We start from the raw sequence: 13,379 nt of genomic DNA on the forward strand, positions 1-13,379 counted from the left end.
GAACAGGTGCAAAGGAACTAGATCTGTTTGCACTTTATGATGTGAAAATGTTGATTAAAACGGAGTGTACAGTTTAAAAAACCCAGAGGCAGATTGTAAGTGAAGCTAAAAGGTGTTGAGAAGAGTGTGATACTCGAAGAGGGCGGGGTCAGGGTCTTAGGAGCGGGCGGTGCCTACACTCGCCCATGCCCCCTTTTGCCCTCCGCTGGCTGCGGGGGGAAGAAGCGTGAACTTGAACGCAGCCTTCACTGCTCAGTGCGAGTCCAGGCAGAGGCCAGCAGACAGTCTTATCAGTCCGTCCCCGTCCACTCGGGTTTCGGTCAACTTATCGGAGACGGAGCAGCCGGACGCGTGCTGGTGTTTTGCAGGAGGTGTGTGGGGGGGGGTTTATTAATTTGCTGTTTGAGAGCCAGAAAGGTGCCACACGCGGGACGGCTCGACGCGATGTCCAGGCGCAAACTTGGAAGCAGACCTCAGCACCTGAGTGTGATTCAAGGTAAGCCCGAGGAGAGCAGAGGTGTGTGGGCACGAGGTGGGGACGTGTTTTTTTTTTCTTTTAGGTGAAACTAAGGAACATTCAGGTCACGGTTTTCTTTGATTGCCAAGTCTGCGTGCATGATTTAGAGACCTGATGGCACCGGCTATCAAATGATGGATGTTATTTAAAATAAACAACAACAACAACAAAAAAACAATCTCAAATATGAGTTAAGTATCATTAAAGTATCATTCTGTGCACACTGACCTCCTTAAAGCCAGGGTTGGTGTGTTTTTAATTGCATTTGCGGACATAATTGTTCAATATTTGACTTAGGGATGGTAATGTTCTTGTCATGTTTGTCCTGATGTGTTGCTGTGTTCATAGAGGACGGACCGGTTTACTGGCACGTTGTTTTCACAGGTTACAGGTCCGAACATGATGATTAATACTATCCAGGTTAGACTATGATCAAGTTTCTCTGACGGTCTCCAGTTGGTCCGGGACTGTTTACCTGCTCTGCTTCTGGGACATCAGGTCCACTTTGCTTCATGTTATGGCAGAGTTATTTTAACAGCCTATTTGGACAATTAACTTTCCACTTTAAAAAAAAAAAAAAAAAAAACACATTTAGAAAGACTTACATTTTTACGATTTAAATTCTTTGAACATTCAGTAAACTCTTTTGGATCTCAAAAGAAACGTGTTTGAAATGTGAAGTGAAAAAGAAACTGGACCGTCATTTATGTTTTACAGTTCTTACTGGAGACCAGCCGTGCGTGTCTGCTGTGGCCACAGCCACTGACTCAACCTGTGTGTGTGTGTGTGTGTGTGTGTGTGTGTGTGTGTGTGTGTGTGTGTGTGTGTGTGTGTGTGTGTGTGTGTGTGTGTGTGTGTGTGTGTGTGTGTGTGTGTGTGTGTGTGTGTGTGTGTGTGTGTGTGTGTGACCGCGCCTTGCAAGTCTGCACAAATAGCGCGGCCCAGAAACAGGAAAGGTGACATTTTTTCAGAAACAACTGGCGAGATCCGACTACAGACTATACTGTCTGTACCTGTCCTGTTTGTTAGCCGGCCCTGTAGTTCAGGCAGCTGGAATCTGATCAAGGTGTGCCAATGACCGAGTTGTGCAACAGCCTACTGACCCTCCTCCTCCTCCTCTAAAGACGTCTGTGAGAGACACTTTGTTAACAAATAAGGTTTTTAGCCTGAGTCCACTTCTTCAACATGTTTGCAGACTTCCTCCTCTCGCTGAATCAGACTGAAAACTCTCTGAAACTGCTCTTATCTCAAACACCTTCACTCATTTTTTTCTTCTTTTATTGCAATCCACTTCCGGTTGAGAAACTCCCGCTGACTGTGGCTAGAAGCGCAAGTTGTTTTGAGAGTACAATGTGATGTACTGGGTCAAAATGCTGATAAAACACTCATTTCAGCACATGGTGGTTAAAGCATTGATAAGAGGTTAATGTTGCAGCTGATGTGGACAGTTCAGCTCTCTGTAGGCCTCCCTCAGAGCGTGCTGATCTGTTCTGGGTCGGTTAAAGGAAGTGGTCAGTGTTGGCTGAGCAGATTGGCCTTGTTGCTTTAGAGCTCACAACTGAAACTAGCACTTTCAATAAACATGCCTGTTAGTTGTTCCACTTACTGAGGTCTAACGGTTCTTGATGTGCCACTTTAAAGCGCATGGTCAACAATCCCTGAGCAGAAGGAAACGGGTAGCCTACCAGAGAGAGTAGACCTGCACGCTCCGGTGTTGTCCAGATAGTCATTCCTTCTGATGATCTGCTGCCACATGAAAAGCTTCAGAGGAGGTCCAAACTGTGGATCTTTTCATAGACGCAGTCTTCTATATACTCTACATGGGAAAAGTTAATATGTACCCACAGAGGCACAGCTGGATGAAATATGATTGTTACTCCACTGATGTATCATTTAGACTGGTGACATTATCTCTACACACTCTCCTGACATGTTATAGTCTGGATTTCATAACATGTAATATCTGAACTTCCCTACTTTGAACTTTTAAGTTTTTGCTCTGAAAATTGCTTAAAACAGTCACATTTCTATCTGTTTTGTAACGAATTAAACCTCATAGATCTTTTTTTTATTACTAAGGGATAAATCTGTTTAAATGTAGTGTATTGAGCCTTTGTAAGTCTGTGTCAGTGGAAGACTCCACATTTTGTTTTCATGCTTTTGCTACTCATATATAAGTTAGTGTGTTCAATTTTAAATGTCATATCAACTAAGTAACAACTAGTTTCTGTATGTTTCTCAGATGGCTCCGACGTGACAGATCGCACCAGCTCCTCAGACGACCAGCGTCCTCTTCCCCCTCGTCCTCCACAGGTCCAAGCCCCTGACGAGTGTCGCGACCTCCTGACCTGTGGCCAGTGCAGCCGGGCTTTCCCCCTGGCCCACATCCTGTCCTTCATCCAGCACAAACAGGGAGGCTGCCGCTCTAGAAACCATGCCCCAAACACCAATGCCACGCCCCCATCACCTGCCAACAGGACGCTACAGAACGTCGCCAATGCCGAGCCGGGGCCAGGCTTCATCGAGCTGAGGAGGGGGGCGCCCAGAGAGCGTGGCTGGGGGGAAGAGCCCGGTGCGAGGGTGAAGGCAGAGCACAACAGAGCAGGTAAAGAAGGAGCAGAATAAGGATGGCAGGTTGTTAATTAGTGACTCTGGTTTTTGTTTTGTTTTATAGTTTTTTTTCCAACACCCCCCCCCCCCCCTTTCCTCATTTAACAACTGGTCCCCTTCCTCCCTCCCGAGTCCAGCTCATTAGCTAGCCGTTGCCATTAGCAGACCTGCGTGAGTTAGTGACGCACAGGCTAATTGTGTGGAAAGGAGAGGCGTCAGGAGCGTTCAGAGGGCACCCGCGGGTCCCCCAGGGGCTCAAACACTGCACAACTAAGCTCCAGAGCTGCCTCCCATCTCCCTTACTGTTAGTCTCTGAGGTGGAGCGGACAGGTAAACATGTTTCTCTGTCATCTTGGACAACAGAGACCGAAAACCTGTTCTCTAAAAAAAAAAAAAAATCTGCTCAAAGCAGCACAGTTTCAGTGATTATGAGGTTATCGTGTTCACTTAGAGGTTCGACGTTTGTGATGCACATCAGTGTGAAACGGTCTGAGTGGCGGATGTGAGGCCGTTTCATGCAGCTCTCCTCTCTGCTGTCATGACACCGTAATGGAGGATGTTGCATCATGTGCAGCTTCTCCGCCATCTCCCACATGTTCTGCCCTAGGCCGAGCCACCTGAGCTCCTGGGAATCTCCTCCTTCATCATCGGTTTTTTTTTCATCATCTTATTCACCTTGTTCTTCACCTAGTTGTCATTTTCTGCATCTCCGTCCATCCCTTTAGAGCACAGATTCACCTCAATGCCCTTTTCTTCTCACCCTCTCTCGCTGTTTTTTTAAAATAAATTTACAGTAGATTTAGAGAATCAGTAATTATTTATTGCAGTTTTTGTGCAAAACTGTATTCAGTTTCAAAGTTTTTGAGATGTAGGAGTTTCTCTGCTAATCTGAAGCCCATTTGAATGCCATGCTGTATCTCCAAAGTGACAAAAAAAATCAGTATGTCATAAATGCCTGCAGATGGACCTTGCATCTCGTTCCACATTAATAGTAGTCACGCATGCTCCTTTGCATATTTTGAAACCCTCCCTGTCATGTACACACACGTTAGCAGTTCCTTCCTCTGTGTAACGCTCGGGGGACTGGTGCCCCAGCATTTCCGTTTGTCCAAAACCTTTTTTTTTTTTTCTTTTTCTTTTTCACCCTGTTTTCCATCTCGCTTACAGTCAACAGGACACTTCAGCTTGCTAATTTGGTGCCCGCTGGTTCATACAACAAACAGAAACACGTGCAGGAGGGCAAAGAGGGGAAAGAGCATGTGAATAATGTAAGAGTGGATACGTTTGGATTAAAGTTTTATTAGCACATGTAGGCTGCATAATTGTAACTTTAACTCGGCTTTTAGTGTTTTTATCTCCTCAGATTTTATAGTTTGTGACATAAAGTCCTTGCTTGTTAAATTAGCAAAGGACAGTTTTTTATTTTTTTATTTCTGGGCATTCTGCAGCCTTGGCAGTTATAGGAAGTCTTGTTTGACTTGAGTTGTTTTATGGTAGGGAAACTGAGTATGTGAAGCTTTAGAGATGACTGAAAGTGAAAGAGCAGTTATCCCACAGCAGACAGGCCCTGTGTCTATTTTCTGTATTTGAGGCAGAGGGGGTAGGAAAGAGGGAGCGGGGTGGATTACTGAAGAGCCGCGTGCATCTGTCTCATTCCTTTTTATTTATTCTCCTTGTTTGTTTTTTTTCTCCTCATCTTCGACCCCCCCCCCCCCCCCCCGCTCCTCCTCATGCTTATTTCTTCCCCCCATCTTCAACACACTTTCGCTTTGCCCTCTTTCAATTTCTCGCCCCCTTCCCCTCCCTCCCTCCTTCCTCCTCCTCTTCCTCCTCTCTTTTCTCCTCCCTCTGCCTCCCAAGGGAAAAGAGATTCTGCCTGCTGCTCGTTAGTGCTCCCAGCCAATCTGCATTTTTAATTAGTAGTTATTGCTTCTGCTTAATATTCAAGTGCTACCGCGGGCCAAATGGGAATCCTTACAAAAAAAAAAGCGAGGAGTGAGAGAAGGAGAGAGAAACCGGCTGGGTATTGTGTTTCACTCCAGGACCCCGAGACAAAAGCCCCCCCCCCCCCCCCCCCCCCCCCCCCTCAGGGAAAGATTTGGAAGCTTTTTTTGGGGGGTGTAAGGTTGAAGAAGAGTAGCTGGGTTGGAGGATGGGTCTCAAGTACAATCCAAAGGGGGTGACATATTTTCATGGTGTCTCCTGGTCCCCCCATACTACATTACAATCTTTTTATCTCATTTTCTTTTTATCTCCTGAGCCCTGACCTACCTATCTTTCTCTCTCTCCCTCTCTTTTTTTCCTGCTCTCACTCTTCACCCTATTTTTAAAAGAAGTATCTCAACTTCTCCTGGGTTTCTCTCCTCGGGCTAGGTTAAAGGACATGAACAGCGCAGCTCCTCTCGTCTCCAGACAGAGAGAAAGAGGGAGGGCGGGGAGAAAAGGGGAAAAAGAGAAAGAAACAGTTGCTCTCTTTTTCATCTTCACTCTCCTCTTTTCCCCCCTCCAGTAAAATACAGAAGGATTTGACTTGAGGAAACATGAAAGAGGCTTATACCAGAGTCGGCTTTGAACCTCTCCAAAAAAGAAAGAGAGAGCGAAAAAAAAGAACTGTTTCCCCCTCAATTTGGGGATCTTCTCTCCAGTTTTGATTTATGCAGAAAGGCCTCATTTGTCAAGCAGGCTGAGTCAGTGCCTGATTTGCATAAAGCGTTCGTTTGCTACGTTCTGCTAATTAGCAATTTGCAGCTTAATTGGAGAGAGGCTCTCGGTTAGAAGACAAAGCTATCCACACATAAAAATATCTCCAGATGTACTTCTGTGTTGGCCTTTTCGGTTTCCGGAGACCCATTTGTCTCCTCTGCTTTGGGTCAAACTTTTCCCTCGATTTGTTCTTTTTAATCCTCATTTAGAACTTTTTCTTGCCTGAATTTTATCTGAGAATGATATCATGTAAACGCTCACGCTCAGCTATTAATGCTAAAGCTGCTACAGTCAAAATGTCTTATGTCAACAAGAAATCTTTTGTCTACTTTGTATGTGAAACCACAAATAACTAACACTCAGCCCTTAACTCAACGTTTTGAACTCACTGTTTGGATTCTTCAAGTCTGCAGAAGTCTGCAACTTTCCTCTTAGCTCTACAGCGTTAGCAAGATTAGCAAATAACAGCATTTAGCATATAGCGGCTAGAGAGGTGGAATTACATTTTTATGTTTCATGTCTTGGAATGTTTATCTGCACTTGTCATATAATAAGTGTAAATATGTTTGACTAGAAATAAGACATAGCTTTTATACATTTAGATTTTTGCAGTGTAGCTGTCAGATGTTTTATTCTTTTCTCCAAAATGACAGTTTTTAACAGAATTAACGTTGTACTTTTATTTCAAGTAGATGTCAACATTTAAAAACCTTAATATATTATGAACTACACTGTGCCAGACCCCCCCGGCCTGTTCGATGCCCATGTCTGGCCCATGTATTTGAAACACAAGAACATCATATATATATTTAACTCTGAAGTCTATCTTAACACCATATCCTCCATCTCTTCCAGTGCCTGAGGAGCCATCTTATTTCACCTGCCAGCAGTGTGAAGGTGTGTTTCCCTCTGCATGGTCACTCCTACAGCATGCTCAGCACACACACTCCTTCAGCATCTACCAGGAGGACGTGGAAGAGGACACTGACACCAGAAGAGGAAGAGGAAGACGTGGGATTAAGGAGCAAAAGCCCGCCGCAGCCACTTTGGACCCTCGCCACCTGAGCCAGGCCCTTTCCTCCGCCTTCCAGCCCTCAGCCCTGCGCCTCAGCCGCTCCCGTCAGACTCACATCACCTCCACCAACACCTCCTGTGGTACTCTTCAGGCTCTGAACTGTTCAGTGCGGCTCAGGGAGCTCGCGGAGGGGAACAACACCACCAGCAGCAGCTCGCCTGGGGGCCTGGTGCTGTCTCCATCCTCCTCTCCACCCGCAGCCTCTCCCTTTCCTCAGACTGGCACCCTCCAGGATGGCTTCCGGTGCGAGCTGTGCAACCAGAACTTCCACTCCCTTCACGCCCTCTCCACTCATCGCAGGTCTCACACCTGCAATCGCCCCTATCACTGCGGCGTGTGTGGGCAGGCCTTTGCCCAGAGCGGCCAGCTGGCTCGTCACATACGGAGCCATCACAGGGAGGCTGGAGTTGGATATGAGTCGATGGAGATAATGCTTATGGAGGAGGATGTAGGGAGGCGAGGGAGGTTTCAACTGCAGCCAGCAGTAGAGATGGGAAAGGTTGGAGCCGACATGAGAGCTCAGGACTGCTCTGAGCTGGACCTGACCTTGCCCAAATATCCGTCCATGGCCTCAAGCCTGACAGTGCTGACCACACAAGTCCATCAGAGGCTGTACCAGCACCAGGGAGAGGGAGGGGGAGGAGGAGACAGAGGGGCAGGGGGAGCCTCAGCACACCTCACCCTGTGCCAGCCCCTCTGAGGGCTCACTGGAGAGCGGAGAGACAGGGGGCAGCGGCGAGAGCGGCATTGCCAGCGGGAACTGCACGCCCAAACGTCCAGAGATGGGAGTGCAAGGAGTGGGAGAGTGGAGAGAACGAACAAGGAGAGATCAATAGAGAGGGAAACAGAGTGGAGCTCAGACAAAGTCAGCGAGGTTGTGCAGGGAGTGGCAGAGGGAGAACGGAGCGGAGGAGTGTAGGTGGAGGAGGAGGAGGAGGAAACGTGAGCAGTGTACCCACCGGTTCAGCAGGTAGGAAGAAGAAAGATGAAGCATGCGAGTACTGTGGCAAACATTTCAGAAACAGCAGCAATCTGACCGTTGCACCGTCGCAGCCACACCGGAGAACGACCCTACCGCTGCGGCCTCTGCAACTACGCCTGCGCTCAGAGCTCAAAACTGACACGCCACATGAAGACCCCACGGAACCCAGGGGGCTAAAGCCTCCTTCCTGTGTCAGCTGTGCGCCGTGCCCTTCACGGTGTATGCCACTTTAGAGAAACACCTGAAGAAAGTTCACGGCCTGAGTCATGCCAGTGTGGGAGCGTATGCGCAGGCCAGCGCCGCAGACACTTTGGCTGCTATAAAAGCAGAAGAGGCAGCGGCAGCAGAAGTGGTGGTGAAGATGGAGGAGGAGGAAGCCAGTCTGGATCAAATAGAAATGGAAAGCAAAATGCAGAGTGATGTGGTGAAAAGCATGGAGGTGGAGGAGGGGCAGAGCCAAGAAGAATATGTGGAGAACAGCAGGAGTCCGGACAGAGTGGGTGATCTCCCACCTGAGAGCAAAGTAGAAGTGAGCTAAGCGTTGAGTTCTGCGCCATGAGAGCCGCTCTCATTCACTCGCTGACATTAAAATAGCACTGTATAGGATCGCCCACTCAAATAAAAAAAAAAAGTCCTCCCATCATCGAGCCAACAGTCACATTACACTGGTATCTACTTTAAGGAAGACGCTCTGTACAAAGCAGCAGGCGGTTCTCGCCCTCCCTTCCTGTCTGCCAGCACTGAGGCACACAGCAGCCATATTTTAATGATTGTATGCAAAGCTGCTGAAACCAAGTGCCTACAGTTTCTTTAGACCACAGAGAAACAAAAAACAAAAAAAAAGAGGCTGTGACATTCAGCAGGGGAGATTACCAGAGCTCTCGAAAAAGGAAGAGAACCACCACAGTCCACAGCGACACAGGAAACTGATCACCATGTTGCTGAGCAGGATGCAAAAGACTAGTGATTTATCTGTCTGGTAACCCACTGGACAGGTGGAGACAGTCATTAACTGTCAGATAACATAAAGAGGGGACTTTATTGAATTCAAAAAGAAACAACAGCAATAGAACTATGTTAATATATGTACAGAGAGCGGTCACACTGAGCTACCTAACTGTAGCTGGTTTTCCTTTTGTGAAGGCCTTTTAAAGACTGAAGATGTTTGAACAGACGCAGGGAGTGAAATGAATCCAAACACTGTCTGCCTGCAGTTTCTCACTCTCCTCTTTTTTAAAGGCTCTTGCTTGTCACAACACTTGTCGCTTCGTGTTTACAGGGCTCACAGGGGCCCGGCGAGGTTGTGCTCCTGACTTTGGGACAATGTGTGTGGAGGATCTTCTGTTACTTTTTTTTTTTTTTTTTCTAACTGTAACATGTGAATAAGGAGACGTTAAAGTCCTGTCTACTGATTTGTTTTTTCCATGATTAGTTTCTATGCATAAAAAAAGAAAAAAAAGCAATTTAATCTACACATGAAACGGGGTGTGTTGTATTTTCTCTAGTTGTAACTATTATTGTGATGGTGAATTCCTCCCTTGCGTTGTTTACATTCGTAAGGTGCCGGACTCCTCGGAGCTTGTGCAACAGCCATTTAAACCTGTTTTTGTTTGTTTGTTTCCTGTGTTTGAATACTTCTAATTTATGAACGCTGCATGTTCGTGGTTGTGAAACTGAATAGTTCTGTTCCACTGAAAAACTACAGGGTTGATCAGTCGAGTTTTTTTTGGGGGGGGGTGGTGGGATGGGGGGAGGGGGGGGGGTGTGTCCCACACGAGCACTTGTTTGATTGAGTTTGTGAGTTGTGTGTGATTGTTTCTGTGTACATACTGGTGTAAACTTCCTCAGGGGACACTTCTTCTTGAACCCTGTGCTCTGTGATCTTGTGTTAGCAGCATGAATCGGCTGGTTCAGATTGCTGTGCCATGCTTCTGAATTGTATCAACTATGACGATGAAAGGTTATAAATGTAAGAACATCTGTTAATCTCACACATAAAACAGGACAAAGCTGTCAAGTAGAGTGCTCCTAACTTTTTTTTTTTTTTTTTTCTGACTACTGTGACGACTTTGTGTTACAATATCTCAGTTGTGTTGCATTCATGTCAGGGGAAAACGTATCCTTATGTTTGCTACACGATGAATGATTGTGAATGAGTGCAGTGTAACTGTTCAGGGATAATATTTTGTACATATATTGGCATTCTCGCTGTTGCTATACATGTTGTTGTTGTTGTTATTGTTATTATTATTATTAATATAACTGCCTCCACTTTTCCTAGCCTTGCTCCTTTATGTTTCACACTGGCTATTGTGAAGCAATACTGCTCTGCTGTCTTTGTAAACTTGACACCATTTTGTAATTGATCCTCAATAAACAATTGAGGAAGAGATATTTTGCTTTGTTGAGTCGTTTTTTCCCCATCCGTCTCATTGCTATGTTTTTTTCACTGCATGTTAACTTATTTGTTTTCCTGGTACCCACAACAAAGCTTTTGAAACTATTTTTAAGCGTCTTCTCTCCCCAAGACGTTGTCTTAGTCAGAGCGGGTCGTTTCTCTGAGGACCACAGTCAGCGTTGACTTATTAATTTTTAATGTGAGTGTTTGGATTGGGGACCCTCACTGCTTGTTTACATCCTTGTGATGTTTCTGGCTTTGTCTGGAAACACTGTAATGTAATTCAAGCTGTGTGTGTATGCGAGCATGTGTATGATACTGTAATGTGTGTGTGTGTGTGAGCGTAGGTGCATTTGAGGTGGTGTCAGTCATCCTGCAGGCTGTGAGATGGGTGCAGCGAGCTGTGATGGGACACGGGCAGCAAAGGTTTCTCAGGATACAACATTTGGGGAGGGGGGGGGGGTGGAGTTTGGTTATTGTTTGTGGGCATGTTAGGAGGCAGGCCAGGGTGGGTGGAGAGTGTCAAGGGGTTGGGATAATTGCTGACTCCATTTTTAAGGGTATAAAAACCTCTGCACCAGCATCTCTGGCCTTAACCCCACCCCCCAAATGAAAATGATGTTCTATGATCCCTCTAGCTCATTAACAGCAGGTCTTTTAATGAGCTTTCAACAGGGTGGGGGCTGGGGAGATGAAGAGGAGGAGTGGGGTCTGATGATGGAGGGTGAGTGTGGGGGGGGGTTATTGCACCAGATGCACACACGCCCATTCCCACCAATTACCATTGTGTTGTAGAGAAAAAAGAGGAAGTGAAGACCGAAGCCCCCTTAGACCCAGATGAGTCAGTTTGTCCGTTTCTCTCCACAGAGACAGAAAACAACACAGAGGGGAGACAGGACAGTCCAGGTGACAGGTAACAGGTAACATTCTCCGTCTTTCCCTCTGGTAAACTCAGCCCTTCTTGTCTGTTTGGCGCCACAGCAGGCGCCATTTGGTGCTTGTGTAGACCCAATTATGTAAGTAAGGTGATACACAGCAGAACGCAGCACAGTAGCCCCTAAAGCAAGTGGATATCATTTCCACGTCCCAGAGTGCCCTTTGTCTCCCTGCAGTCCACACCTTTCTGAGCCGCTGTCAAACCCTGCACAGGCCAGTGTCAACAGCCAATCAGAACATAAAGAGTTTATAATGTCTACCAATAGAAGAGTAAGGCTGACACTTGTATGTATGTGTGAGTGTGTGTTTTCTGACCAGTCACTGCCCCAAGGCACTGGTAATGTGGACTTTGAGATCTAATAGTTGTGTCTCAGGTCCACATAGGAAGCTTTTGTTGGTGGGGAAGTTGGGTGAGGTCGCTGCGGGACAGAGATTCAGACACACAGGCCACTCTGTTGTAACATGGGGAATCTTATTATGCGACACACACTTCAACAACTTAACTTAAACACATGATTCTTTTATATATTTTAGGAAAAATGTCTTAGTGCAAGGAGGACCATCTGGGACTTTGGTATGTATAAAGTTTCAACAGAACAAATGTTGAGCTGCAATCTTGTTAAATGATAGTTTCCTAAAGGCTGTTGGCAAGTAAGTAAGTAAGTATAAGAAATGATACTGAATACAGCGTTCCATTTGTCTATACCCCCAGGGCCATAGCCAAGATGTTAGAAATACTTTTCACACTTAAAGGGAAACAGTTCAGATTTTTTTTTTTAAATAAGGGAAATGTAAGCTATCTGTAGCTTATTAAAACACCCAAATTCAGAAAATGACTTGTGATGAGAGGAGCAAAACATTCAAAGGTGTTTGAAGAAAGCTTTGAATTTTGAACCTCCAGAATAAAAAAAGGTTAAGCAATGCGTTTCTGTGTGGAAAATCTTTCTCTACCATCAATATTTTACAGATTTTAAGTGATGTGACAGCATGAAAAACTGAAGGGGACCTCAGATTGAACCATTGATAAGACCTTAATCCTGGCAAAAAACTAAATTCTGAGGAATACTCCTGTGCTGTATTCACACATTCACAAAACTCCTGAAAACAGAAATTGTCATGTTAGCTGCATGTATGAATGCAAACAGAGGAAGCTTTAACCCTGTGACTTCACCCTGAATTTCTCCTGCCAGTCCCTAGTAAAATTTCTGCAAGTCTGAGTGAGCTGATGATGAAGGAAAAGTCCAGAAAATACACTACAGGGGAGTGGGAGGGAATGACGTTTATATCAGTCAACTAGTGAGCTACTGGGTCATGGCGCACTTAGTACAGCAGCTTCATAGTCTTTTCTGCTAGCCAGTATGTTCTTCTCTGCTCTTTCATTGATACCGTGGATACGGTCAGTATTCCCCCTCTGTATCGTCTTCAGGGGAATGCAAGGAGGCATTAAAGAACGGGATGGGATCAGCTGAGCAGCAGGGGAGCTTAGAGCTGTATGTGTGTGCATGACTGGTGTGTGAATGTGGAGCTCCCACTCTGTTGTGCTACCGAATTGCCAAAACGCAATGTGAATTCACATACTGGGACAAAAATATAACACTGTTGCAGAATCAATATGAATGTACTAAGATGTGATTACCACTGTTCTTAGTTACAGCACTTCAAAAAAAGGGCTGTAGACACAAAGGCAAAAACTGTCATCAAATTGTCACACTTTGCTTCGCCCGCCATCTCGGCTGTCTTGTCAACACTTTGACAGCGCTGTACTTTTTACAGCATGTACTGCCTCCAAAGAGCCCCCACCCCCAAATATCCACAGGGAAAACTTGTATGAATTACAACTTTGGAAAATTTCAGGGGCAGGCTGTCTCTAAATCTTCTCGATATTTTCAGGAGTGTATATGTGAAAGCAGCTCTGGTCAACAACAACAACAGCTGAGAATTTCCTACTAGGACTGACCCCATTATACAAACAGTGTTTTAATGGGTTTAATACAGAGACAAAAACTATTCAGTACATTACTCTCGGCTGTGCGTTTGCTTGAAGGCTGAGAATAAAGACAAAGACTGATTCCTAATTGCAAAAGCTCGGGATTAGTTCAAATCCAGACTCTTTGCACGCCTACCCTTTATCTTTACCCCAAATGTCAATTCTATTTAT

General features: G+C 45.7%; 1 protein-coding gene across 1 annotated transcript; it reads left to right on the forward strand.

The window, feature by feature from the left end:
• Positions 1 to 104: 104 nt before the first annotated feature.
• On the forward strand, positions 105 to 10,279 carry znf296 (zinc finger protein 296). The gene is made up of 3 exons (XM_020636205.3): positions 105 to 496; positions 2,760 to 3,122; positions 6,686 to 10,279. The coding sequence occupies exons 1-3, from the start codon at positions 445 to 447 to the stop codon at positions 7,603 to 7,605; spliced, it is 1,335 nt and encodes a 444-aa protein (XP_020491861.2). The 5' UTR covers positions 105 to 444; the 3' UTR covers positions 7,606 to 10,279.
• The last annotated feature ends 3,100 nt before the right edge of the window (positions 10,280 to 13,379 follow it).

This window comes from Labrus bergylta, chromosome 11 (assembly GCF_963930695.1).
Source record: "Labrus bergylta chromosome 11, fLabBer1.1, whole genome shotgun sequence".
In the NCBI taxonomy this organism is placed as follows: Eukaryota; Metazoa; Chordata; class Actinopteri; order Labriformes; family Labridae; genus Labrus; species Labrus bergylta.

Coding starts and splice junctions, on each gene's coding strand:
- znf296 (XM_020636205.3), top strand. CDS start 445: ATGTCCAGGCGCAAACTTGGAAGCAGACCTCAGCACCTGAGTGTGATT. Junction 497..2,759: donor GCACCTGAGTGTGATTCAAG/GTAAGCCCGAGG, acceptor TATGTTTCTCAG/ATGGCTCCGACGTGACAGAT. Junction 3,123..6,685: donor GGCAGAGCACAACAGAGCAG/GTAAAGAAGGAG, acceptor CATCTCTTCCAG/TGCCTGAGGAGCCATCTTAT.